The sequence below is a fragment of the Prosopis cineraria genome, unplaced genomic scaffold, assembly GCF_029017545.1.
Source record: "Prosopis cineraria cultivar Desert tree isolate PC_DT_omini unplaced genomic scaffold, ASM2901754v1 PC8, whole genome shotgun sequence".
NCBI lineage: Eukaryota > Viridiplantae > Streptophyta > Magnoliopsida > Fabales > Fabaceae > Prosopis > Prosopis cineraria.
Genome location: NW_026555339.1, coordinates 35,163,384 through 35,190,328, shown reverse-complemented (window position 1 = coordinate 35,190,328; position 26,945 = coordinate 35,163,384). Strand labels below are relative to the sequence as shown.

The window sequence follows — 26,945 nt, the reverse complement described above, 5'->3', positions numbered from 1 at the left end:
AGGCCCGTCCGAGGTGATATATAAACCAACTATCTTAGTGATCTCTTTTAATGAAGATGTAGCATGCAAAACAAGTGCCTCAATTGCAGTCGATGATTCCAACAAAGTTCTGGCAAATTGGGAGTTTGAAGAGGCCAATGATGTCATTAGCTTAGAGTAATTGTTTCAATTATGTTGTTCCTATTTTATCCACTTTTCAGCCCAGGTTTAGGTAATAAATCTTGGGTATTCACTAATGCAAACTTTCGATACACATAATTCATGAAAATGAATTTCAATTGCATTCATGTCTATTTCTTTATTCCACCCTATCTACTTCAATACATCTTTCTCCGTTTCATTCCTGTTCCTTATTCCATATTCATTATCCAGGGATTTTGTTTCTTCTGATTCCATCTCCCACCCAGAGATTAATAAACCCTGTGAAGATGATTCATTCGTTGCCACTGATATGCATGATTGTGAGTCTGATGATGAAGACATAATCCAAACTTTTTCAAAGATGCTTGAATTGAGTGATAAGGGAATATGCCCACATGAAGAAGTGATTGAGATGGTTAATATAGGAACCGAGGAGGATCAAAGAATGCTCAAAATAGTAGATAATCCTGAAAGGGAACAAATGATTGAGTTGTTCAAAGAATACATAGATGTGTTTGCATGGTCATATAAAGACATGCCTGGGCTAGACCCAAGCATTGCTTCTCATAAAATACCATTACTTCCTAAGGTCGAGCCTAAGAAACAAAAGTTAAGGAGAATGAACACGGGGGTGTCCTTGCAAATAAAAGAAGAAGTAATAAAGAAGTTAGAAGCAGGATTTTTGGAGGTAGTAACTTACCCATAATGGGTGGCAAATATTGTTCCTGTTCCTAAAAAAGATGGTCGGATTTGAATGTGTGTTGATTATCGTAATCTAAATAATGCGAGTCCGAAAGATGACTTTCCATTACCCCACATTGATGTATTGGTCGATAATACTGCTCGAAGCTATCGCTATTCCTTTATGGATGGTTATTCAGGGTACAATCAAATCCCTATGCATGAAAGGGATAAAGAGAAAACAACCTTTACAACCCAATGGGGAACTTATTATTATCGGGTAATGCCTTTTGGTTTGAAAAATACTGGGGCAACTTATTAACGAGCTATGGTAGCACTATTCCATGACATGATGCATAAAGAAATTGAAGTATATGTAGATGATATGGTAGCTAAATCAGCGGAGAATGAGAGTCATGTTGGAGTCCTTAGAAAGCTATTTGGGAGATTACGCGAATATCGGCTAAGATTGAATCCTAACAAATGCATTTTTGGAGCTCTTTCTGGGAAGTTATTAGGATTCATTGTGAGTCGTAAAGGGATAGAAGTAGATCCAGATAAAGTGAGAGCAATTCAAGAAATGCCATCTCCCCAAACAGAGAAAGAAGTTAGAAGTTTCTTGGGACGATTGAATTATATTACTAGATTCATTGCCAATCTAACAGCCACTTGCGAACCAATGTTTAAGCTGTTAAAGAAAAATTGCAAGGAGACATAGGATGATGATTGTCAAAAGGCCTTTGATAAAATTAAAGATTATTTGTTAAATCCCCCAATTTTGGTCCGTCCATCACCAGATCGTCCACTAATCCTTTACCTAACAACTTTACCTCGCTCAATGGGAGCAATGCTAGGTCAACTTGATGATTCTGGAAAGAAGGAAAGAGCGATTTATTTCTTGAGCAAGAAGTTTAATGAGTGTGAAGCTCGTTATCCGGTGATTGAGCGAACTTGTTGTGGACTAGTATGGGCAACTAGAAGGCTAAGGCAATACATGCTTTACTACACTACCTGGCTAATCTCACGAGTGGACCCACTTAAATACATCTTTGAGAGCCCGCACATTGCTGGTAGAGTACTAAAATGGCAAGTTGTACTATCAAAATATGATATAAAGCATGTGATGCAAAAGTCAGTCAAAGGTAGTGTAATAGCTGATCACTTGGCCGATAATCCTTTAGAGGATGACCAGCCATTAGATTTTCAATTTCCTGATGAAGGCATATGCACTACAGAAGAAGGTTGTGATGAAGGAAAAAATGAAGAGCAAGAATGGGAAATGTATTTTGATGGAGCCGCCAACGTGCATGGAAATGGGGTAGGAGCGGTGATCGTTTCACCAGAAGGAAAACAATTTCCAGTGGCCATCAAATTAGAATTTGATTGTACTAACAACATAGCAGAATATAAAGCTTGTGTTAATGGTCTTCAAGCAGCTATTACCCTTGGTATATGGTGTTTGAAGGTATTTGGTGATTCAGCTCTCATTATTCATCAAGTAACAGGAGAATGGAGAACAAAGGATGTAAAATTGATTCCCTATCAAGAACTCCTAACAGATTTGATTAAGCAATTTAAGGTTGCTAGCTTTCATCACTTGACTAGAGATAAAAACCATTTCGCTGATGCTTTAGCCACTTTAGCAGCAATGATCTAACTTGATTGTGGAGTCCATGTCTAACCTATCTAAGTGGAAGCTAGAAGCTTTCCAGCGTACTGTTTGAATGTTGAAGAAGATCGAGAAGAATATCCTTGGTTCCAGGATATTAAGGATTATATCACTAAGAGATCATACCCAGCTGGAATAACTGAGAATGAAAAGAAAACCCTTCGTCGTTTGGCTATGACATTCTTTATCAGTCAAGATGTTCTGTACAAGAGGGGTTATGATGGTACTTTACTTCGCTGTGTGAGTTCAGAAGAAGCAAAGAAAATCATGGTGAGGTATATGAGGGCATATGTGGCACGCATGCGAATGGTCACACTATAGCCAAACAGATTCAAAGGTGTGGCTACTTCTGGCTAACAATAGAGAAAGATTGCTTTGAGCATGTCAAGAAATGCCATAAATGTCAGATCTATGTTAATAGGATAAATGCTCCTCCAATCCCATTACATAATTTGGTATCACCCTGGCCATTCTCAATGTGGGGCATTGACATTATTGGTCCAATTAACCCAAAAGCTTCGAATGGACATCGCTTCATCCTTGTCGCAATTGACTATTTCACAAAATGGGTAGAAGCAAATTCATTTGCCAGCATCACGTAAAAGACGTTCCTTAAATTCATGAAGATAAATATTTTATACCGATATGGGATTCCTGAAAGGATCATTACCGATAATGGTCCCAATCTCAATGGAACGGAAGTCAGGAACTTTTGTGAGAAGTTCCAAATCAAGCATCATAATTCAGCCCCATATAGACCTCAAATGAATGGAGCAGTTAAAGCAGCCAATAAAAATATTAAGAAGATCATTGGAAAAATGATAGTAACTTATAAAGATTGGCACAAGATGCTTCCCTATGCTTTACATGGTTATCGTACTACTGCACGCACATCCACAGGGGTAACCCCATACTCCCTTGTTTATGGAATGGAAGCTGTTACACCCATCGAGATGGAAATACCATCTTTAAGAGTATTGGCAGAGGTAGATTTAGAAGAAAATGAATGGTTACGAACCCGATTTGAGCAACTTAACATGATTGAAGAGAAAAGGCTCATTGCAATGTGTCATGGACAACTGTACCAAAAGAGAATGGCAAGAGCTTTTGATAAAAAACTTTGCCCACGGGAATTCAGTGCTGGTGATCTCATACTCAAGAAAATATTGCCTAACCAAGAAGATAATAGAGGCAAATGGGCTCCGACCTACAAGGGACCTTATATTGTCAAATATGCCTTTTCTAGAGGAGCAATGATCCTAGCTGACATGGACGGTCAAGAGTTAGCAAAGCCCATTAATGCAGATGCTGTCAAGCGTTACTTTGCTTAAACAGAAAATGAAAAAGAATGAAGCACTCGTTAGGTTGAAAACCTGCAAAGGCAACCTAGACAAAAGTTAGAGCTAATAGAAAATGAAAAGGAAAGAATAGCTCGTTAGGTTAAAAAACCTGTAAAGGTAACCTAAGCAAAAGTTAGAGCTAAAAAAAAAGGGGCAAAGCCATGATAAGAAGAAGAAGAGTTCGCCAAGACAAAAGGATGTCTTAGGAGAAGAAAAGGAAGGCATCAAAAGTTAAGTATCTATGTTTGGGAAAGTTGACTCCATCGTCTCTCATATTATGCACATCAATAGTAGCTCAGTGAAGCACCTATTGGGGTTTTGAAAAGCTAAAGGAAAGAGATGTGATTAAGTAAATCCATATATCCCATTTGCGCTTTGGCCATTTGTGCTCATAAACCAAGATATTCCCATTTCTCTACGAATTTTAGCATCAGTGAATGAATTTTTTCCGCCCTTGCTCCTTTGAGACCATCTTTCTTCTCGTTTTGTGTTATCATATTCAAATACATATCTCATATATTACAGCAGGTTCGCATTCAAGGAACAATATTTATTGATACATTTACTTGATGTAGAATACTGGCATCTTTATTCTTACTTTTCGCCCTTGAGGTATCAAGATCATCGTGTAGGTGTAAAATGATAAGGAGAGCATGTGTGCTATCAGTATTCGGTCATAATAGTTGATCTCATTAACATGAAGGCAAGATTAAGCGACGAGAATTTGATTGTTTGAATTTTCTAAAGAGGGGCAATGGCATACTGTGATACTACACCTATTAATGAATTTAGATTAAATAACGGACTTGGAGGTATTACTTTGTGTTCGAAATGATTTATTCAATATACACGAAAATTTTCAAGAGGAATATATATTAAGATAGTTGTCAACATCAAGCCTTCCAATAAAATTTTTGCAATACATTTGCATTATTCATGCATTTGCATTGGGGCAAATAAGTGCGTCTTACCCTTTGCATTTATCACAAAAAAGAAATCTCATAAATTGAGACAAGCAAAGGTTCAAACCTTTTACATTGCAAATCATCCATCCAATGTATAATGTACATATTTTTAGCATCTATAAACATCATACATGGCGCATTACCACATTGCATGCCTTGTCATAGAAACACGCCACATTTAGATTGGGACAAATAAAAAAAATCATGCATCACGCATTATCCATTCATTACATGCTTAACATGAAAATTTGCCTCCATTTAGATTGGGGCAAATAAAAAAAATCATGCATTACGCATTATCTATCCATCACATACTTCACTCAAAAATTTGCCTTCACTTAGATTGGGGCAAATAAAAAAAAAATCATGCATTGCATATCACCCCATTGCATGCATTGCTATAAAGAGTATGCCCCATTTAGATTAAGGCAAACTAAAAACTTGCAAAACCTAAGGAAATAAGAGAAGAATTAACAAAACTCACCTTTGAGTTTCTCATATTTTCCCCGTGAGATGAAACCTATTCTCACACTCTTAAAGCCCTGTAATGGCAGGCACCCCAAAGCCCTGTCACGGCAGGCAACCCAAAGCCCAGTACCGGCTGGCACGATTCTTTAAAGCCCTGTAACGGCAGGCACTCCAAAGCCCTGTCACGGCAGGCAACCCCAAAGCCCAGTATCGACTGGCACGATTCTTTAAAGCCCTGTAATGGCAGGCACTCCAAAGCCCTGTCACGGCAGGCACCTCAAAGCCCAGTACCGGCTGGCACGATTCCTTAAAGCCCTGTAACGGCAGGCACCCCAAAGCCCTGTCACGGCAGGCACCCCAAAGCCCAGTACCGGCTGGCATGATTCTTTAAAGCCCTGTAACGGCAGGCACCCCAAAGCCCTGTTACGGTAGGCACCCTAAAGCCTAGTACCGGCTGGCATGATTCTTTAAAACCCTGTAACGGCAGGCACCCTAAAGTCCTGTTACGACAGGCACCCCGAAGCCCAGTACCGGTTGGCATGATTCTTTGAAGCCCTGTAATGACAGGCCACCCAAAGCCCTGTAACGGCCGACACCTCAAAGCCCTATCAAGGTAGGCATCCCAAAGCCCAGTACCGGCTGGCATGATTCTTTAAAAGCCCTGTAATGGCAGGCACCCCAAAGCCCTGTAACGGCAGGCACCTCAAAGCCTTGTCACGGTAGGCATCTCAAAGCCCAGTACCGGCTGGCACAATTCTTTAAAGCCCTATCACGGCAGGCATCCTCCAAGCCTTGTAAAAGCAGGCATCCACCAGGTCCTTTGGAATATAGGCAATTCATCTCCATTGAGGTTTTGTTTTGTTTAGTTCGTAAACCACATTTCATTTTAAACCCTTTCTTTTATTTTGTTTTGTTTTGTTTGGTTGTAGATACCTAAGAGTCTTGCCCCTCCAAACAAAATACATGTTTCTCTCTTAATTCATTTCTAAGATAAGAATACCATCTCATGAAATTCTCACTTAAAAATCAAATGAAGAGGGGGCATCTAGTCAACATATATTTTGTTTGGATCGTTGTCATTTGATTATTTTCATTCACATCACATTGCTAAAACAAAAAAATTATTATGCTATAGTGTTTGTTATCCAACAGTCTTGCATCATTTAGTCATTCTAGTCACATTACTAAAATAAAAAAAAATCAAAAATTCAAAACAAAATCATCATTTTATTGTGTTGTTATCCAATAGTCTTGCATTGTGTTTGGATCTTTGTCAATTGATCATTTTCATTTGCATCACATTATCTCATCATATTATTAAAAAAAAATCATGTCATTGTTTTGTTAAATAATAGTCTTGCATTTAATCATATCTTGTCATGTCAGGGGTAATTAGGTCTTTTTATAGGTATTGCATGGCCGACCAAAATACATGTTCTATCTTTACTTGTCACTTATGTAAGAATTCAAAAGTACACTTTTTCATATACTTACATAAGAAACAAGTAAAGAGGGGCAACTGTGAACACCGTATTTTGTCCGAGCATTTTTTTTAATTTTAATAATAAAAAATCAAGAAATATAAAAAATATAAAAATGAAATTTAATCCTTTTTAGGATTATATTTTCAAAAAAAAAAAAATCTTGCTTAATTTTTTTTAAAAAAATCCCTCTCAAATTATTCCAACCATTCAAAGATATTGGGAATCAATTTTTTTTGAGACTCAACTTTTTTTAAATTTCTCTCCTTAAATTTTTGTTTTGTTTTCCATTTAAAAATATGTATTTTAAAACTAAACTTTTCTTTCTCTCCCTCAATCTAATTAACAAAAAAAAAGCATTAAAGAATGGCTAAAAAAAAGAGAGAGAGAGCATCAGAACACACGCACACACATACTCCTTCAGCCATGTGCAGAAAAAGAAGAAAACAGCAGAAAAGAGACACAAAACGCAGAGACACAAAATGCAAAAACAGCAAAGAAATGCAGAAACAGCGAAGAAATACAGGCACAGAGATGCAGAAATAAAAATAAGCATACACTTTCGGCCATGCAGCAGGAAAAAGGACAGAAACAGCAAAACGCACGAACACATGAGTTGCAGACGATGAAAGAACCAGAGGTAACAGACACGAAATGCAGAAGAAGCAAAACAGAGCGTAAAGAACAGTAAGCAACCGGAACACGTACGCATATACTTTCGGCTGGCAGGAGAAAAGAAACAGAACTAAGGGCGCATGCATGCATGAAGGAAATGGCACAGCAGAGAAAGCAGACGAGACAGCACAGAAAATAGAGACAGAAACGTAGAAAAACAGAGCAGACTTCGGCACACACAGAAGATACAGTAGCAAAGAAGAAGCAGAGCAGAAGAGCAATGATTCACCTCTTCCATCCTCTATATAAGACCGAACGGAAAACTGGAGGGAAAGGGGGGAGAGAGAGAACAAGAAAAGCAAAAAAAAAGAGCTGGACGAAAAGAAAAAAACAGAGACCGAGGGGAGGAAGAAAGACGTAGACGGAGATGATAAAGAGAGAAAGAAGAAATGAAGAGAGAATCTAGAGAGAAAGAGAAATAGAGACAGAGCAAGAGGGAAAGAAAAACACGAGCTGGACTAAGAAAAAACAGAGACAGAGGTGAAGAAAGAAAAAACAGTGACAGAGAAGAGTTTTTTTTCTGGAAAACAGAGACGTCCGAGAAGAGAGGAGAAGGAGAACACTGAGCTACTATTCCCCCCAGTCAGAGACGCAGAACAAACAGAAAGGGGAGCTGATCCAAGACACAAAAAGAGAAACGGAGAGAAAGAGTAAACCGAAAAGAGACGGAGACGGAGTTCTTCTGATTCAAAAACGGTAAATGCCTCGTTGATTAATTATTTACATTAGAGATGAAAATCCTTTCCCATGCTTTCCTGTCCGTCTGCCCATTTTCTTGTGTTATGAGTTATGTTTATTTGAACTCGGTTATTTGTATATCCGATTCAGTCTCATTAAAATTAATCATTTATTTGGCTTTTTCATATTCATAACACTTCTTTAAAGTAAGAAGGAGAGACTTCATATGAAAGTTGGACTTGCTGCCATGAACAAATTTTAGTATGGACTTGTAGTGTTTTTGATAAAATAATAAAAATAATAATGAATAAATAAATAAATAAATAAAATGATTGTTGTTTGAAAAGAAAAGTGAAGAAGAGGGATGAAGAGATTATAAATGAAATTTGGCTTGCAAGCCTCACATAATTATGGGCATATTCTCATTATAGCTTTTTCTCAAAAAAATGTGTGTGATCATTAGGCCAAATTTTGGAATTGAGTTTTAAATATGTTTCTAGCATGAAAAGATATAGCAATATGTATGGGCATGATCTTTTTTATCTCTATTAATTCTAAGGTCCTTTACTTGTCAATAATATTGTTACACTCATACCGTATGACACTTTCTATCCACATGTACAATTGTATAAAAGATTAAGAGGAGAGAATTCAATTCTCATCTAAAAGAAAATGAATAAGAGAAGGTTTCTTGTATTTTATTAACTTGCCGTGTGAGATTTTAAGAATTTTCGCAGGCATTTAAAGTGATCTTATACCGTGTAAATCAATAAGATTTTGCAGGTATAGAGATCCAATTTATATGTACAATCAATGGTTTCAATGACCAACCGTTAAAACTAACTGTCTTTTTATAATCTAAATAATCCATTTAAGTTCCGTGTGAGATTTTAAGAATCTTCATAGGGACTTAAATTAATCACAGTATCGTGTGGGATAATAAGTCCTCGCAGATATAGTGATTCTCAATTTTTATTTTGCAAATAATCATATAATACACAATTTAAAAATTAATTAATTAAATTAATGCATTTAACTTGTAATCATATTCACCAATTATATCTTTTAGTCATGTGAGATTTTTGAATCTCCGTAGACTTCTAAGATAGTCGTATTATCGTATGAGTCAATAAGACTCTGTAAATATAACAATTAAGCTTTCTAAAACATATATGTATAAATTATATATTAAATTAATTAAACTAAAAAGATGTATTCAAATAAATTTAATTCTTTTATCGTGTGAGATTTTAGAATCTCCGCAGATATTTAGGATACTCACATTACCGTATAAGTCAATAAGGCTTTGCAGGTATGATGATTAAAATTCTTTAAAAACATGTATATACACACTTAAAATATATTATTAACACTTAAAAATATACATAAGAATATAAATAAATAAATTAAATTGCTAAACTCTTCTATCGTGTGAGATTTCGAAATCTCCGCAGATATTTAGAGTAATTGCATTACCGTATGAACCAATAAGGTTCTGTAGGTATTGCAATTAAAATTCCCAATCACAAAAGATAAAAAAATAATTTTAAACCATTTCCTTTTCTTTAACTCAAAATTTAAAAATTGAGAAAATAATTAAAATTAAATTACCTTTTGCAATTTAAAACACACATATCAAAATTTCAGAAATTATTTTATTTGCAAAATGGTGAGTTATTTCTAATTAATTTCTCTTCAAAAAAATTTTTTTTTACCGACAAACTTTTAAGCCCGAACTACGTGGACTTTGATCCCCATCACAGGGTACATAGGCCTCAGAGTCAGATTCTGAGTCAAGTCCGTCCTCCCTCGTAAATAAATAAACATTTCTCACTCAATTATCATCATTTTTATATCAGACACATGAATATAAAAGGGATAATTAAAATAATTTTAAAACCATATTAATAGAGCACAACAAACTTTAGGTAACCGTTCTCACGAACAGGTGTTGTGGGGTGCCTAACACCTTCCCCACACTCAACCGACTCCCGAACCTATTCTCTGATTTCGTAGATTACCCTTATCCTCCTTTTAATCGGTTTCTTGAGATTTACCTCAAAATCTTGGTGGCGACTCCTCGTTCGATCTGGTTCCCGCCGTGAAGGCCGGGACCTCCGCTCGCGCGCCATCCGCGTCGCATTTTTCCGGGTGCGACATCGGATTTTAACCCCCCAATGAAACAACTAATCTTCCTTGATTCAGAGAGATCTAACTTACACATTAACTCATCAAACTCCTGCTGATAATCAGTTACCTTGCCTGTTTGTCAGAGGTGCATCAAGTCCTCCATTGGGTCATCATGTAATAGTCCATAATTCATACGCACGGCTTCGACAAATTTAGGCCATAGTATAGGACCAGGGACTCCTCGTTCATAATGCTGAAACCACTTGTACACATTGTCATCTAGAGAAATACTAGCTATTATAGTCTTACGAGTCTCCGGCGTCCCATCCAACAAGAAATAACGCTCGCACTTGGCAATCCACGAATCAACATCAGTTGAGGAAAACTTGGGAAAGTCTAACTTGGTGTAACGGGTTGGAACCTGATAATCATCACGTCTTTCACATTCTCGCCCCTGCTGTATATCAGCGAGCTGTAAGGACAAATGTCACAGAAGGTCTTGCATCCCAGTTTCTTGCGTCTGCATTTGTGGTAGTCCCTCGAGTTGAGCTTCTATAACAGCAAAGCGTTGATCCATTTCTTCCCTTAGACGGTCCTCCACCTCACGCACAGCAACTTGTGAACATGTAGCTTTTGCCATCAGGATGCAGTCTGCTCTGATACCAATGATAAGAGCACAGTCCTGAAATGGAAAAAAAACTAGAAACAAAAAAGGAGACAAGGAAGAAGAGACAGAGAAAAAGGAGGCGAGGGAAGAGAGAGAAAGATAATTCCACTTATGCCATAAGGGTTTTGCGAGAACGCAGGCGCATACAAAAGGTTCAGCAATACGTGCAGACAAACAAGGACAAAACAATAATATGAAAAAGACAAACGTATCCTCTCTCACATAATATCATATCAGTCTTCTTCGTCTATTGGACTGAACGAACCTTCTTCTTCTTCACTACAGTCCGCCTGGGCGTCCGCTTCTCGTTCTTCTATTTTTTTTGAGCTCACGGCCCCATTCCGCTGCCGCCGCCGTTTTGATCCCAGAATTCCGTTTTTCCTTCTTCTATTATTATTCTCCCTGTGCTCTGCCGTTTCGAGCCCCAGGCTTATGTTGTGCTGAGGGAGACTCGCGGGTGTAATGTTTATGTGAAAAAAGGGCGTCTAACCAGATTTTTGGCTTCTTCCTTTGCGATTTACTATTCTTCAGAGATGGTTCTTGCTCATTGAAGGTCTGATTCTGGAACGCAACTGGGGTGGTTCTGGGAATTGTGCATTCGAAATACCAGGACCCTTGGTGGAGGTGAATTCTTGTAGCAGATTGGATTGTGGTTACAATGTCCTGTATGCAACTTCCCCTTCAATTTTACCAAAATTTAAGAGATTTTACTTTGGCTTGTTGGCTTTGATGTTGGATGTAATCCTGACGGTGTCTTTCCAGAACTTGGATACTTCTTCAATTGTGCATATACTCTTAGGAATGAAATGAATTTTCTTGAGAAATCTGGGGCTTGTTGTGTAGTGAATAGAAGAAAAGAGTGATCTGTATTGTTCATTTCATAGTGTGTTGCTTTAAAAAAAAATGAAAAAAGAAAAAAAAAAGAAAAGAAAAAAAGAGAGAAAAAGGTGCTAAATATTTGTGCTTTAAGGCCGCCCCCTGTAATCCCACCCGACCCCAATTACTGGCCTACATGAGAGGCAGGAATCTGCAGGGTGGTGCTGTACCTTCGAGTGCGAGCCACGGAAAGTTGACCACTTTAAATTATGCTTCTCTTTGTTAGAAAGGAAGTTGAATATTTGGTTTCTTTTATGCCTCTAATTCAAATTGAGACTTTTCCACCCTGCTGAATGTTTACAGCATTGGAATATAACCTGTAATAAGCTTTATATCGGTTTCTGCATGTGTTTGGGGAATCTAAACCAAAACTACCATGTTCAAGTTTTTCTAACTTATAGAGCCTGCCTATAGTCTTAGAGCTGGAAGTTACATTCACGTAAATGAATTTATACATCTAATATTAGTGACATTCTACATTCTACTTCACTAGTATATTAAAGGGGAAAACATTTTTATTGGATAAAAAGTAAGAGTTTGATTCTAATAGTTAATACTCATTGCACCATTTTAGAAAAGTCATTATTCTAATTTTATAATTTTTATTTTTTTAGTATTTAATTTTATTTTTTATGCGAGTTTAACAAATATTCAAAAAATTTTGTGTGTCATGCGTGCGTGCGTGCCTGTGTGTGTGTGTCTTTCAAAAAAAAAAATAATAATAATACTTAGGAAGTGGCAGCTCTTGGTACCTAGTAGGTGTTTTCATTATGGCAACTGGCATGAGACTCAAGCACGTTTATGTCCTAGTTTGCAACAGGTAAAATGTCCCAATCTCTCAACTGATATGGGTGAGGCTGAGATAGCCTGTGTTACCATTGATAGTTTGCCCCAGTGTTCAATATTCTGTGATGTTCCTGCTTCTATGAAGATTGAAGATCCTGAGAGTTTTTTAAATTCTGATGAAAATGGCAGAAAAGAATCTTGCCAATCAAATTTAGTTACTCTAAAGGTAAAAAGGTTAATCCGTGATGACAATGATGATGATCTGGATCATGTTGTGCTGAAAGAACGTCAAAGGATGCTGCTGGGAAGGTACTGAATGACGATTAATGATATAACTTTTATCTTTAAGTGTTTTAAGTTAGTTTACATACCTTAGACAAAAAGTTGTTCTTTTTTGCTTTCTAATAATTTGAAACAAAGTAGCTATGTTTATGACAATGAAATAGCCACATTTTATCAGAAGATGATCACCTTGAGAAATCATAACAAACCAAATACTTAATCGAGATGAATAACCTAAATGGAATTTTCTTGTTGCTCTGTTGAAAATGGATTCCCCCCTACACATTGCAGGAGGAGGATGGCAGCAAGGCCAAATCATCTCCTTGAGGTAATTTATTATCCTTTACTTTTGATTAGTAGGATTAGTTCTTTATTAGCAAAGTTAGTTGTGACTGGTTCTTGCAGATTTAGCATCATTTCTTGATATTTAGAATTAAGTTATTTGCTTGTTGCAAGCCATGTGGAACCCAGGTTCACTTGTCAAGCTTATTGGGACTTCAGTTAAATAAATCATTTTCTAAAGGTCTCTTTCCCCTTGCCTTTTGGTCTCTTTTCTTTAAGCAATTAGTTTTTCTTTCTTGGTCAAATTTATTTACTTATGTACTGTTTCTCTATAATAGCCAAGCGGATCTTGAATGTTAAAGAGATTCGGTAGCAAACCAAGCTTATGGTCTACAAAGCACGTGGCTTGAAATTGGAGGAATTTGAAGTTTATTTAGGCTGTAAAAGAACAACCAGCAGTTTAAACAATTTAATTTTAGGTAACATTTGGATTGATGGATTTGGATTTTAGATTTAAAATCTCAAATCCATGCGTTTAAAATCTTTTGTTTGGGTTGTTTAAAAACTTTCAAATGAAAAAAAGATATGAGTTGAGATTTGAAAGGAAAATGGAAAATTGGATGAGTTTATTTATATTTTTTAATTGACAAGAGATGAGAAAAGCTAATAGAGTTTATAAAGGTATCAATAGTGAAAACATGAAGAGAACGAGATGGTTGAGTGATTAAAATTTCAAATGAATAGAGTGTAAAGGGAATTTGAAATTACAGAGGAATTATTATTTGAAATCGATTTGTATTTGATCAAATCTAAATTCATAAATTTTTGTTTATGCAAACGAAGGATTTAGTCTAAATCCAAATCCAAATCCAACTCCCCATTAATCCCATTTTTGTTTTTTCATTTTCTTTTACTTTACATGTGCTCTTTCTCCTCTGAAATTTGATTGATATATGACTGAGTGCTTAGCCTTCTATGTGAAGGCTAAGTCAGGTTGATTGCTGATCATGTTTACATCTTATGATGGAAGATGAAACAGAATATCTGTTTTCATGGCTTGATCCCTTTGTAAAAATTGCTGCTTAATATCCCACAGGATGTTGGTGCAGAGTTATTGGAAGACTTTTTGGAACACGCCAACAGGAGGGTAAATGAATGGATTCATTCTGTTGATGATAAAATTGTAGCAGCTAGCAATCAGTGTAATGACATTCTAGGAGGCAATGCTTCATCGTTGAAGTCTCCCTCTAGGACAACAGCAGAATCAATAATCTCAATAAATCTTCAAGGACGTGACCATGTATTTAAATCTGCAGAAATGGCCATGCAATCCAATCTATATGAGGAAAACGGTGTTTTACCTGCAATGAATGATGGTCAGAATAGTTCAACTTTTCTGACATTCATCAAAGTCAAGGATGAACCTTGTGATGGCAGTGAGTTCCACAACCTCCCAGCTGATGGACTGGGTAACTTTTCGTTCAACTTCATGAATGTAAAAAGTGAACAGGAAGTCCTAAACAAATATGATAATGATCTAGTCGAACATGTCTGCTTACGTGATCGACTAAAGTTTGTAATATCAGGAGATAGTTTTAGTGCAAATTCTTCTACAAGCTATACATCTTTGAAGGATACTGGGCCTTCCACCCTTGAAAGGAGCTCTAGCTTGGAATCTCCAGAATCTTTAAGCATCAAGCTTCCACGGAAAAGAAAGATAACAGCAACGTACCATATACTTCTGTTATATGAATTGTATATGGTTTGCTTTGTTTCCATTAATGCTTACTCCAGCAATTATAATATTTCAGGGACTCTGTTCAAACAGCGTTAGAGGAGGATGCTCCTGGGCTATTGCAGGTACTGTATTCTTGTTCATAAGCAGTCACTTTAGTAGTGGGTTATATTGAGGTTGAAGGAAATGCTGTTTTGCAGGTGCTAATTGACAAGGGCGTGTTAGTAGATGAAATTAAGCTTTACGGAGGGGTGGAGAGTGGTGAAGCTTTGGATGAATCATATTGTGAAGATAGCTTTGCAAAGTTTGAGGTTGTTATGTCAAAGGTGAACAAGAGAACCTAGTTTTAAAATTCGATCAATACTTTTCCATTTCAAGACCCCAAAAACTGAAAATGTTAGGGCTTGTTTGATTTTGTTCCTATTTTTCATTTTTTAAAAACTATGTTGTATACCATTTTTTTAAAAAATTATTTTTTCAAAATAAAACAAAAAGGTCTGTTTGATTATGCTAATTTTAAAACAAACTCAAAGTTAAAAAAGCTTGGCTAATGGTGGAGGTCAACAATGTTTACTGGTGGTAGTTGGCCTAGGTTGACGGTGGTTGTTGGCTTGGGTTGATGATGGTGGCCGGTGGTGATGACTGGTATTGGCTGATAGTGCTGCCAACGGTTGTTGGTGGTGGTGACTAGTGGTGGTTGATCAGTGATGGTGGTGTTTAGTTAATGATGGCTAGTGGTTGTTAGCTAGCAGCAATTGATGGTGGCGGGTGATAAGGGTGGCGACTAATGGTGTTGTTAGATGGCGGCAGTTGGTGGTGGTGCGTGGTGGCCAATTGTAATGATTAATGATGGTGGCTGGTTGGGATTGGCGATGTCCACCAATGGTGGCTGGCAATGGAGGTTGACATTGGTGGGTAACAGTGGGCCATGATGGTAGGGCGTTGGTGGTAATAGGTTCCAGCGGTTAAGTGTAATGTGTTTTTTATTTTTTTTAAAAAAAAAAGAAAACAGAAACAACTCAAATGTTTTTTCATTTTCTTATTTTTTAAAAACAAAATAAAAACAGTTTTGAAAATCATTTATCTGCAAAACACTTGCCCAAACAATTTTTTTTTTTAAACTGAAAACAGTTCTTAAAAATGGAAATCAAACAAGCTCTTAGTGACTTGTGATTTTTAATTTTGGCCTTCTCATATTCATATCTCAATGTCAATTATTTATTAATGTCTTTTTGGTGGGAAGTATGATCAAAGTGTCAAGAGATGGTTATTGGTATGATTTTATGGGATATATTTTTGGGACAGATTTCATAGAAATCATTCTTTAGAAAATTAGGATATATTTGTTGATCATTTTGTTTTGTTTTGTTGAGAAAGTGACTTCATTTTCTTGAATAAGGGAGTTGCTTTCCTTAGATGCCCACCACCAAAAAAAAAAAAAAAAACAACTAATTACTACGTTAAACAACAGAAAATTGGGACTCTGTTTTCTAACAAATAAGTAGACAATCAAACTAGTCGGATAAGGCTAGACAACTGTACAGTACGTTAGCTGTGAGAAAGAAAGGAAAGGACAGGACATCAAAGTTTATCATATTTTATTATTTGCTCCATCTAGTCGTTAATATAAAACACCTTTTAGAAGTTTTGTCTGGTCTTTTATATAAGACACCTCATAAAACTTGATGAAGTATTTATGAGTTATTTCCAAAAATGCCCCCACATATTCAATTGGTTCATTTGGGTGGCATGTTTGACTTTAAGATTTAAAAATAAAGTCAATTCTTTTAGTTAAGGTTAACTTGGGATTTTTATAGAAATTTTTGAAAAAAATCAATAACTAATTTTAACTACCTTTTTAATTTGTGTGGTTTAGTTAAAAGTATCTTATAAATAGGACTTGAGGGAATATTAGTTAATAGACAATGCGGCAACGTGTTTTCCCTTTGCTTGCTTGTGCTCTAGGAGTAAGAAGAAAAGAAGTTTTCTTTCCAGATTATTTGAAGCTTTAATTGTTTTTGCTGGGCCGTGTAGCCTGTCCCTTTACTTATCTTGGAAGAATCAGGTTTTCTACTCTAGATTTCTACAGCTATACAGTAACCGTAGTGTATCAGGTTAATATCTACCATTGAAACTACTTAATTGATCATAATGGGCTTCAGCAGAATTTTTACATATGTTGTATTGTTTTGACTTTTGACATCATATTGTTATTGGTGGCACAACTTAATTGATTCGCAATTTCATTACATCCCCCTGCTCCAAAAAACAAAAAAAAAAAATTAAATTAAAAAATCTGGAGACAGGTTTTTGCCCAGCGCCATTCTTTCATAAAATTTCCTCTTATTCGTGCCACGAAGGCTTCAAGAGCAAGTTACTGTTTACCTTGCCTTATCTCACTTGTGGAGCAGGTATTAGAACTACTGCAACCTTGTATTGATAAATTAACCATCCTTTTAGAGCATCTGTGCTGGTTTTTATCATATATTCATTTTTGTTATTGATACAGACAAGGTACTTGCAATTTCGCAAATGGCCTGTTGAGTGGGGTTGGTGCCGTGACCTACAATCATTTATTTTTGTATTTGAGAGACATAACAGGTGCTTCCTTTATAATAGAGATAATATTTGAGGTCTGTATTTTCTTATTATACTCTTGATGCTAACATTGAGCCTTATTCAATGCAGGGTAGTGCTTGAACGCCCTGAATATGGTTTTGCAACCTACTTCTTTGAGCTAGTAGAATCCTTGCCCATTGCATGGCAGATCAAGCGACTGGTGACTGCTATGAAACTGACTTGCTGTGGCAGGATTTCCCTTATTGAGAACAAAGCGTTAAGGGTAACAGCTTGCTGCAACTTTGACATGCTTTCATATAACTTGCTAAATAGATTTATCTTGTTAACTATGAACGTTCAAGTATTCTAAAAGTTGGCTAAGTGGTGCTCTATCAAACAGGAAGTTTATTATTCTGGGAGATACTGTGTTTTAAAAATACGCTTGGGAGAGGTATCCCCAGAATGTGTAATTTTGGGTTAAGCCATTATTACTATGATTGTGATTATTAAAGGAAGTTTCTTAATTGTTGGTTTGTGAGTAAAGGGGAGACTTTGGATGTAATATCATATTGTGGGTGGCACTTATTTGGCTGTCACGATGGCTTTTATAACTAAATTCTTAGATTCCATGCATGAATAGATGTTATTACTGCATTCTGCCCCCGTCACCATTTTTATTGTGCTGAATTCTTGTCGTCTGTGTTACAGGTTGGGGAAGATTTGACGGAAGGTGAGGCACAGGTGCTAATGGAGTTCGGTTGGATCCCGAACAGTGGACTGGGAACGATGCTTAACTACTGTGATAGAGTTGTGCATGATAGAAAAAATGAGAGGGAGAGCTCAGAGTGGCGATCAAAAATTGGGAGGTTGCTGATGGATGGTTATAATGGTGGAACCATAGTGGCACCCAGCATCCCTAAAAGAGCTTCATAATACAGTTGTGCTCGCTGCTCAGAGCTCAAAAAGTTGTCAGAGTATCTGATCATGGCTTCCCATGTGTAGAAAGTTTTTGCATGTTTTTATTGTATTGAAACTTGAAATTATATTGTGGTTGCAAGTACTTGATTTTGAGGACTGATGGTCTGTTTGGATGGGAGGAAAAAGTGGAAGAAAAGGAAAGTGAGAGAAAATAAAAAGAAAAATAGTTTTTTATTATATTTTTTTAATTTTTGATTATTTTAAGAAGCTACAAAAAATAATTTAATATAATAGATGAAAGAAAATGTTTTTAGAAATGTAGGATACATATAAAATTTTAAAATAGTTAAATCTGTAAAACAAATATTAAGGAAGATATTATAAAATTTAAAAATAATTAATTAATAATCAAATTTTTATTATTGTAATTAAATATAAAATAATATCTGTTTTCTATAAAGCTTACAAAATAAATCTTGTTTTACAAAATTTTTAAGTTATTTAAAAATTATTTATTTTTTAATTTTAAATAAATGGGGTTAAATTTGTGTAAAAAAAAAAAAAATCTTATAAACTCTTGCAATAGCCAAGTGATAGAATAATGCAAGGATAGAGTCATATTCACTGACTTGGAACAAGAGCTTGGGAAGAATAACTTTGAATTAACAGAAAATTTATATCTCCATCCGGAAAATTCAGTGCAAAAACCACACTGAAAATTCAGTGCAGATGTTATTCTTTAAAAGCTAGAAAGATTCCAAATTTAAAACACTTACAATTACAATACAAATGTAGGTGATCTAATCCATGTGCTTAAAAACAAATTCAAGATGAAAAAGAATGCTAGAAATGCCCTTCCAGACATGAATAAAGATTTAGACATATCGGAATTGGAAAGCAAACAAAAAATAAAGCATCCATAAATTAGCACTATAAGAGCCTGTACCAAACAAAGGGTAGTTATAAAACAAACTACTGAGAAGTCTTGTCAATTACGGATACTTATATATGTGTGTGTGTGTGTTAAAGTAAATATTTAATCTTTTAATTTTATAAAATATTTTTTCAATCATTTAATCCTAACAAGATTAGTTTTATTATAATTTTTTTATTTTCATTAGACCTTTAAATATTGACAAAATACTATTTAATGTTGATATATTAGGTTTAATTATTTTTAAAATAAAAAAATATTAATATGAAAAATAATTATTTAAAATTAATTTGAAGGTCATGGTTTAAATTACAAGTTAGCATGAACATTGAGTTAACTTGAATGGTGGTTCGATTTGCTGACATCAATTATTGCAAAAGGTACTGTATATGTGCAGTCTTCGGCAGGTGAAGGCACCACAAGTGCTATAACTGCTTGCTGCTTGCAGAATCCAAAATCAGTTCCCTGTTCCACATAAGCTGATAAGTAACACTTGTCTGCCAATAATTCAAAATTCAAATAATGTTGCAAAAAATGTAGTATTTTACAATGGGACTGCACTCACTGGAAAATCAAATCCACTCTTGCACATAAGTCCCCCAATATTTTCCCAACCTTGGGTCTTTGATCACAAATTACATAAGCCTTGTACAAAATCCACAATGTCTTCTTCGTCGTACCCATCTTGACACTCCACATTTCCTCAAAGCGCTTTTGTGCTCCATACAGGACCATCTTATGGTGGAATAAGGAGAGGCAAATTTTCCAGTCGGAACATCCAGTAGACCTCAAAAAATTATACTTGTTCTTACTGAGAATTTGCGCTCAAATGCATCATTAATTGAGTTCTCCATGTCCTCTAAGGAGTCCTCTTATGCATAAAGCCTAAGTAACGACGCATTTAGCCATGGCGTATGCTCCTTTTCTGAAATCAACTTTAGTAATTCCTCTATCTTCTTAACTCTATCAGGTTCAGAACTTTTACAATATGCACATATCATGCACCAGATCAAAGGAATTTCATTGTCATTTTCCCTCACTTGTTTGCAGCTTCATTAAACAGGTCAACTGCAAGATCGATATTTTTAGATCTACCAGAAACTTTGATACCCTTAGTACTCTGCAGGAGCCATGGCAGCGCCAGAAAGAGAACCTTTTTCTTCTTCAATTTAAAACCTGAACGGTAAGAAAGATAAACAGGAGAAAAAGTCAGCAAAAGAATTTTAAATTTTTATTTGCATTACGTATAAAAAAACACCAGTATACGATATTTGTCAGTTATCACTTATAATATGAAATCTAATTTGCCAGTTACTCCGTACCTTTGTTGTTTACTTTAGTGCTTGTAAACTGCAAGATACGAGCTCGAAAACTGGCCGGCTTCCCAAAAACAAGAAAGCTAATAAGAAAACGGATCTGTTATCTTATAAATTTTACATTATTTGGGGAGAATTTTAGTTAAGGATTACAGTAACTACTTGTTTACCAATCAAGCCCAAGAAATTTGGAAAATCCTGACTAAAATGAAATTAAGTTGCGTAGCAAAATAACCCAATTGCCCTTGATATTTAAACAGAACAAAGAGCTCGCCATCACTTGCACAAGTGATTTTCAAATCATACTAGACATTTTACTTATAAAGTTAATTAATTTAACAAGCTATGTTTGAATTTATATAGGTTACATATTATACATGTAAAACTTGTAAAACTTCTATTATTCCTTGCAAATTTCCTTACAATGCTTGGCAAAGCTGTAATTACTTGCCAAATACTAAACCTGTATAAATCTGTACATGATTTGTTAAATAACTAACTTTACAAGTAAAACGTTTAATATGACTCATAAAGAGTTGCTTGTTAAGTTTAAATATTATCTTATACAATAAGTAACTTGGGTAAATTTAAATATGACTTGTTAAATTACTAACTTTACAATTAATATGTCTTGTAAATTTTCTTATATTACTTGTCGAGACCAGAATGTTAATTTATGCAATATGCAATTGATAAATTATGATTTTTATATATTTTTATCCCACATTTTTCATGCATTTTAATCATATTTTTGGGCTAATTTGAGTTTACTAGATATTATTTGAATTATTAGCCAATTTTGAGGAATACTATATTTTTGGATTAGTTATGAGAATTTTAGACTTAAATTGTTAATATTTTATTTTCCTATTTTTGATATGATTTAATTTTCTCTATCTTTAATTGATTTTAATTTGAATTATTATACATTATTTAAATTTTTGGCCATTTTGTGAAAAAATTATAATTGTTGAAAAAATTTTATTTTGAAATATTTTTTGAGACATGAGATTTATTTTGAATATAGCATACAATAATGAGTGCATTTGATTTTTTAGGACATGAAAATAAAATTTATGAAACTCAACGGTAAAAATTAAATCTTGACAATTAAAAAAGCATTCAAGAATTATGAAAAAATAAGATAAGAAAGAAATTACCAAGAATTATTAAAAATACAAGATACGTTTCTAACTAAAGAAAATTTAAAAACTTTTTTATTTTTTTATTTTTTTAACTCTTTTTAAATTCAATGATTAAAATTTTTCATAAATCATCTAGCTACTCTTTTAATCATTGGATCAATTTTTCCAACATCTTTATCTTCATTTTTAACTCTCAGCCGCCGCCTTCAACGAGCGAGCTCTCGATTTTTTTTCTTCAGCGTCCAGCATCTCATCATATTTCTTGTTTTGTTTTTTTTCCCTCTCCAATTTCGTTCCCATTCATCCTCACCGACAGCACACCCATATCTCATCATTCATCCACTTCACTGCTTCCCTCTTTTGCGGATTTGACGCAGAGGCCATTCTTCATTTCCCCATTTAATTTTTTTATTCCTTTCCAACAACTTCTCATCCATTAAGCCACCTCCATAATCTCAGCCACGCCATCTCTTCTTCTCTCCTTCACAATCATTCACAAACCTCACTTTTCACTCCCATCATGATCGTGACTTGGTTGAAGCATGGAGGAAGAGCGAAATTCATAAGAGCTTGATGTCATGGGACTAATTTTTTGACCCATGCGACACTTAGACACTTTTCATTGAAAGATGCTAAATAAGCCTGATTTATAAAAAAGGAATGTGATTAGCTAAGTTGAGGAAAGGGAAAGCTTGAAGGCAAATAATAGTTGAGAGTTTGGGAAGTGTGAGAGTTGTATTGCTTGAGAACTCAAAGATGGTTTACAAATGAGAAGGGGTGAGATATTTATAGACCTTCCCTTGACTCTAGAAAATTCCTACCTCCTTAATGAACGGTGGAGATTAAATCAATCCTATGGCTATCGTTGATATTCTAGATTTCTCTCCTAGATACTTACAACAAATATCTAGATACTTACATGAAAGTATCTAGAAACTATCTCAAGACATGTCTGTAACATTCTAGAACATCCTGGAGTATTATAGAATATTTTAAATATCATTACATCTTTTCATAAGTTTCTAGAATCTTCTAGATTCTTCCAGATTGATCTAGATATTTTTAGATTGTTTTAAATGTTTCTAGAACATTTTGGAACGTTCTAAATTTCTCTTGAATGCCTTGAAATACTCTCTTAAGGTTAACACCTTTTGGAGGGTTTTAGAGCAGTCCAGACTACTTTAACCTCACAAAAAGTCACGGATCATGACATTCTCCCCTACTTAATTTTGTGATGCCCTCGTCGCGCCTTCCTTCTTGTAGTGTTGGATTTGGTTAGTGAACTACCACATGAAGTCTTCATGTTCCCAATTAGCTTTAGAGTCTGGTTGATCCTTCCACTTGATTAAGTACTTAATGTAGTTAGGAACTCCTCTTTTTTAATCGCCCTATCAGCGAGGATCTCCTCTATGTCCTTGTCATACTTGGTGACAACTGCTATTATCCTCTCTTAGAGATACCTCAGGATGGATCTTCCTTATCTCTGCAATATTTCTTTAAGAGATTAACATGAATGACAGGATAAATCTTAAGCTTGGGAGGGAGTTGTACTTGATATGCAACCTTTCCCACAGGTTTAATGATGGGAAAAGGACCTTCATATCTCCTGACCAAGCCTTTGTACACTTTGTGTAGTGACTTGAATTGATTCAGCACTAAGACGTCATTTCTTATTTGCCCACTTCTTCATTTTTCAGGAGGCTTTATCTAGACTTGCTCGTGTGATGTCTACCTCTTCCTGCCATTCTTTGGCAAATTTGAATGCAGCTAGACTGTCTCCCTTAGATGGTGCGGCAAGTGCATTGGGGTTTAGAGGTTGTTGCCCGATAACTATCTCAAAAGGGCTCTTACATGTTGACTCACTTTGCTATAAGTTGTAAGAGAATTGAGCCACATCAAGCAACTTGACCCAGTCTTGTTGATGAGTGCTCACGTAATGTCAAACGTAGAGCTCCAACAAAGTGTTAATCTGCTCCATTTTTCCATCACTCTGAGGATGAAAGCTTATTGAGAAGTTCAACTTTGTCCTCAAGAACTTGAATAATTCTCTCCAAAATTTTTCAGTGAATCGGGGATCTCAATCATTGACAATGCTTTGAGGAATCCCCTATAACTTTACAACATGCTTGAAAAATAAGCGTGCTGCTTCATCAACTTTGTAATTTATAGGGGCTGGTATAAAGGTGGCATACTTGTTGAATCTATCAACCACCACCATAATACTCCCATATCTTTCAGACTTAGGGAGAGCAACTATGAAGTCCATTGAGACACTCTCCCAGGGTCTTTCAGCCATCGGCAGAGGTTCAAGTAGACTAGTAAGATGTTGTTGTTCAACCTTATCTTGCTGGCATACTAAGCAGGTCCTCACATATGCTTCGACATCATCTTGCATATGTGGCTAGTAGAAGTAATTTTATATGAGAGTAAGTATTCATGCCATACCTGGATGTTTGGCCCACATGGAATCATGGCACTCTTTTAAGACATCCCTTTGAAGGTTGCCCTACTTTAGCACATAGACTCGATTCCTAATGGTGTAGAGTATTCCATCATTCACCCAGAATCTCTAAGTCTTGCCTTCTGTGGCAAGCTTTACTAAGTCACTTGTAATAGAGTCTTGAGACATACCTTCCTTGATTCGTTTAAGGAAGTCATTCTAAGGCATGCTTGTTGTGAGAGTAGCCATCTGCTTCAGTTTTTTAAAAGCATCTTTACAATCTTGTGACCATTGCCAAGATCTATTCTTCTTCAGTAAGTTTTTCAATGGAGCAATAATAGTTGAATATCCCTTAATGAATTGACGATAGTAATTCACCAATCCAAGGAACGATCTTAGCTCTAGGACCTTGGTAGGAGGTTTTCATTCTTGAATGGCTTGAACCTTAGCTGGGTCTATTATGAGCTTCCCATCCTTGATCTTATGCCTCAAGAATTCTACCTCTTATTTGGCAAAGGAACATTTTTCTAACTTAATGTAGAGTTTGTGATTAGAGAGTACCTAGAAGACTTTCTTCAAGTGTTAAGCATGTTCCTCAAAGGTATTGTTGTATACCACGATGTCATCTAAATATACCACCATGAACTGGTCCAAGCAAGGGTGGAATAACTTATTCATAAGTATGCAGAATGTTGTTAGGACATTCATCAATCTAAAAGGCATAATTGAAAATTCGAATGCTCCATATCTTATCATGCAGGTTGTCTTTGGCTCATCACCTGTGGCAATGCATACCTCATAATACTCTGATCAAAGATCAAGCTTAAAGAAGTACTTGGCCTTTCCAAGCTGATCAAACAAGTCAGCGATAAAAGGTATCAGGTACTTGTTCTTGATAATGATCTTGTTCAAGGCTTGATAGTCGATACACATCTGTAGCGATCCATCCTTCTTCTAGAAGAGAACTAGAACACTATATGGGACCTTAGATGGTTGGATATACCCAGAATCAAGGAGGTCTTAAAGTTGTCTCCTTAATTTGGCAAGTTCTGGAGGTGACATGCAGTAAGGTGCCAAGGTAGGTGGTTTGGTACCAGGCTCCAACTCAATTTGATGGTCTACCTCTCTTCTAGGAGGTAGTTTCCTTAGTAGATCATCAGGAATGACGTGTTTATACTCTTGTAGCACCTCTTAGATACAAGGTGGCAAGGCTTTTTGTGAGTTAGTTATGCCATCATCTTCTTCAGCCAATGAACATATGGTAGCAATGAAGCCTTTTGAATTCTTGAGACCCCTTTTAAATTGCAAGGCAGAAATCATAGGTTTGAATTTCTCCAAGTGCTTCAAAGGATTACTCAAATCATGTTGGAGTCGATAACTACTATAGACTTGGCTTCAAGAATAGGGAAGGCATGTGCTTTGTAGAAGAAAGTAAGTCCCAATACAACTTTTAAATCATCCATAGGGATAATGGTAAAGTCTAACATACCTTGCCAGTCCTTGATCTTCACCTTTACATCCTTGGCGATTCTAAGGACTTTTTTGGCTGGGGAGTTACCACCTTAATGGTTCCTTCTCCCTTATCAAATTGGAAGCCTAATTTCTTTACTTCTTTAACCTCTATGAAGTTGTAGTAAGCTCCTGTATCAAGCATAGTAAAGGTAGAATTGCCTTCAACAATAAGATCAGCATAAAGTAGATCCTTCTCTTCCTTCTTAAATGGAGAAAAGAGTCTAATCAATACATTCAAGTGTTGGAGGGAACCAAGGTCAACCTATTGCTCTTTGTCCCAGCTTTCTTTCATTTCAATAACCAAGGCATTCATTGCCTTACAGTTGGGGCAGTTGCGAGTCTAGTATGGACTATCACATATGAAGCATGGCTTTGGTGGCTTTAGAGCATCACGCTTGGTTAAAGATGGTTTATCCCATTTAGAACTTCCACCAGAGGATTTACCACCATCCTTACGATCAAAACTCTTCTTTTATCCTCCTTTGTCTCCCCCACTCTTACTAGGATTAGGCTTCTTACTCTTAGTAAAGTAGTCGATTAGGCACTCAACAGTCACAACTGCCTCATCTAGAGTTTGCACCTTGTGTCTATTGAGCTCTACTCTAGCCTAGTCTTTAAGTCCATCCATGAAGTCAAAAAAAGCATCCTTATTGGATAGGTCCTTTATCTCTAGCATGATGGTAGTAAACTCTTTGATGTAGTTAGGAATACTACCAATTTGTCTCAACCTTTCGGAGCTTACCTCGAGCCTTCGTCTCAGTGTTATGGGGAACAAAGTGCTTGTGGAGTTCTCACTTGAATAGCTCCCATGTGTTGAGAGTGCAAATGCCCTTCTCTCACTCAGCATGCTTTCTGTGCCACCATAGTTGGGCTGCATCTCAAAGGAAAGTGAAAGCATTATTGATTCTGATCAAGTCATCAGTAACACCCATGGCCTCGAATTACTGTTTTAGGCCAAAAAGAAAGTTCTCCATAATTGTCGCATTATGAGCCCCATTGTATGTTACTGGTTTAGGCATCTTTAATCCCTGAGAAGTGACATTTGAAGTACTACCAATAATGGGGTTGCCTACACGATGATGAGATTCCCACTCATGGCAAATATCATCCATTTGAGAGTGTAGGCTCCATAACTTGTCCTCAACATACTTGCGAAGGTCACCAAGATCATGTGTAAGGGAACTAAGATCTTTCCCAAGATCACAGCTAAGTTCTTCAATTATCAACTTGGCAGCACGCATGACCTCAGCATTCTCTTGAATGAG

The 26,945-nt window shown here is 36.0% G+C and overlaps 1 protein-coding gene and 1 pseudogene across 9 annotated transcripts; both read left to right on the top strand.

Moving 5' to 3' along the window:
• The first annotated feature begins 502 nt into the window (after positions 1 to 502).
• On the top strand, positions 503 to 3,822 carry LOC129317917 (uncharacterized; annotated as a pseudogene).
• Positions 3,823 to 11,103: 7,281 nt separating this feature from the next.
• LOC129318107 (uncharacterized) lies at positions 11,104 to 18,486 on the top strand. Of its 9 annotated transcripts, none has more exons than XM_054962678.1 (10): positions 11,106 to 11,519; positions 12,592 to 12,866; positions 13,131 to 13,167; positions 14,218 to 14,849; positions 14,933 to 14,981; positions 15,057 to 15,182; positions 17,163 to 17,267; positions 17,366 to 17,457; positions 17,545 to 17,698; positions 18,124 to 18,486. In XM_054962678.1, the coding sequence occupies exons 2-10, from the start codon at positions 12,619 to 12,621 to the stop codon at positions 18,346 to 18,348; spliced, it is 1,668 nt and encodes a 555-aa protein (XP_054818653.1). In that variant the 5' UTR covers positions 11,106 to 11,519; positions 12,592 to 12,618; the 3' UTR covers positions 18,349 to 18,486. The 9 variants fall into 9 exon arrangements, with proteins under 9 accessions (XP_054818647.1, XP_054818653.1, XP_054818652.1 ...); XM_054962677.1 differs by having other exon boundaries at positions 12,582 to 12,866; XM_054962676.1 differs by having other exon boundaries at positions 11,106 to 11,560.
• The last annotated feature ends 8,459 nt before the right edge of the window (positions 18,487 to 26,945 follow it).

Coding starts and splice junctions, on each gene's coding strand:
- LOC129318107 (XM_054962671.1), top strand. CDS start 12,442: ATGCGTGCGTGCGTGCCTGTGTGTGTGTGTCTTTCAAAAAAAAAAATA. Junction 13,168..14,217: donor GGCCAAATCATCTCCTTGAG/GTAATTTATTAT, acceptor AATATCCCACAG/GATGTTGGTGCAGAGTTATT. Junction 15,183..17,162: donor TTGAGGTTGTTATGTCAAAG/GTGAACAAGAGA, acceptor ATCTGGAGACAG/GTTTTTGCCCAGCGCCATTC.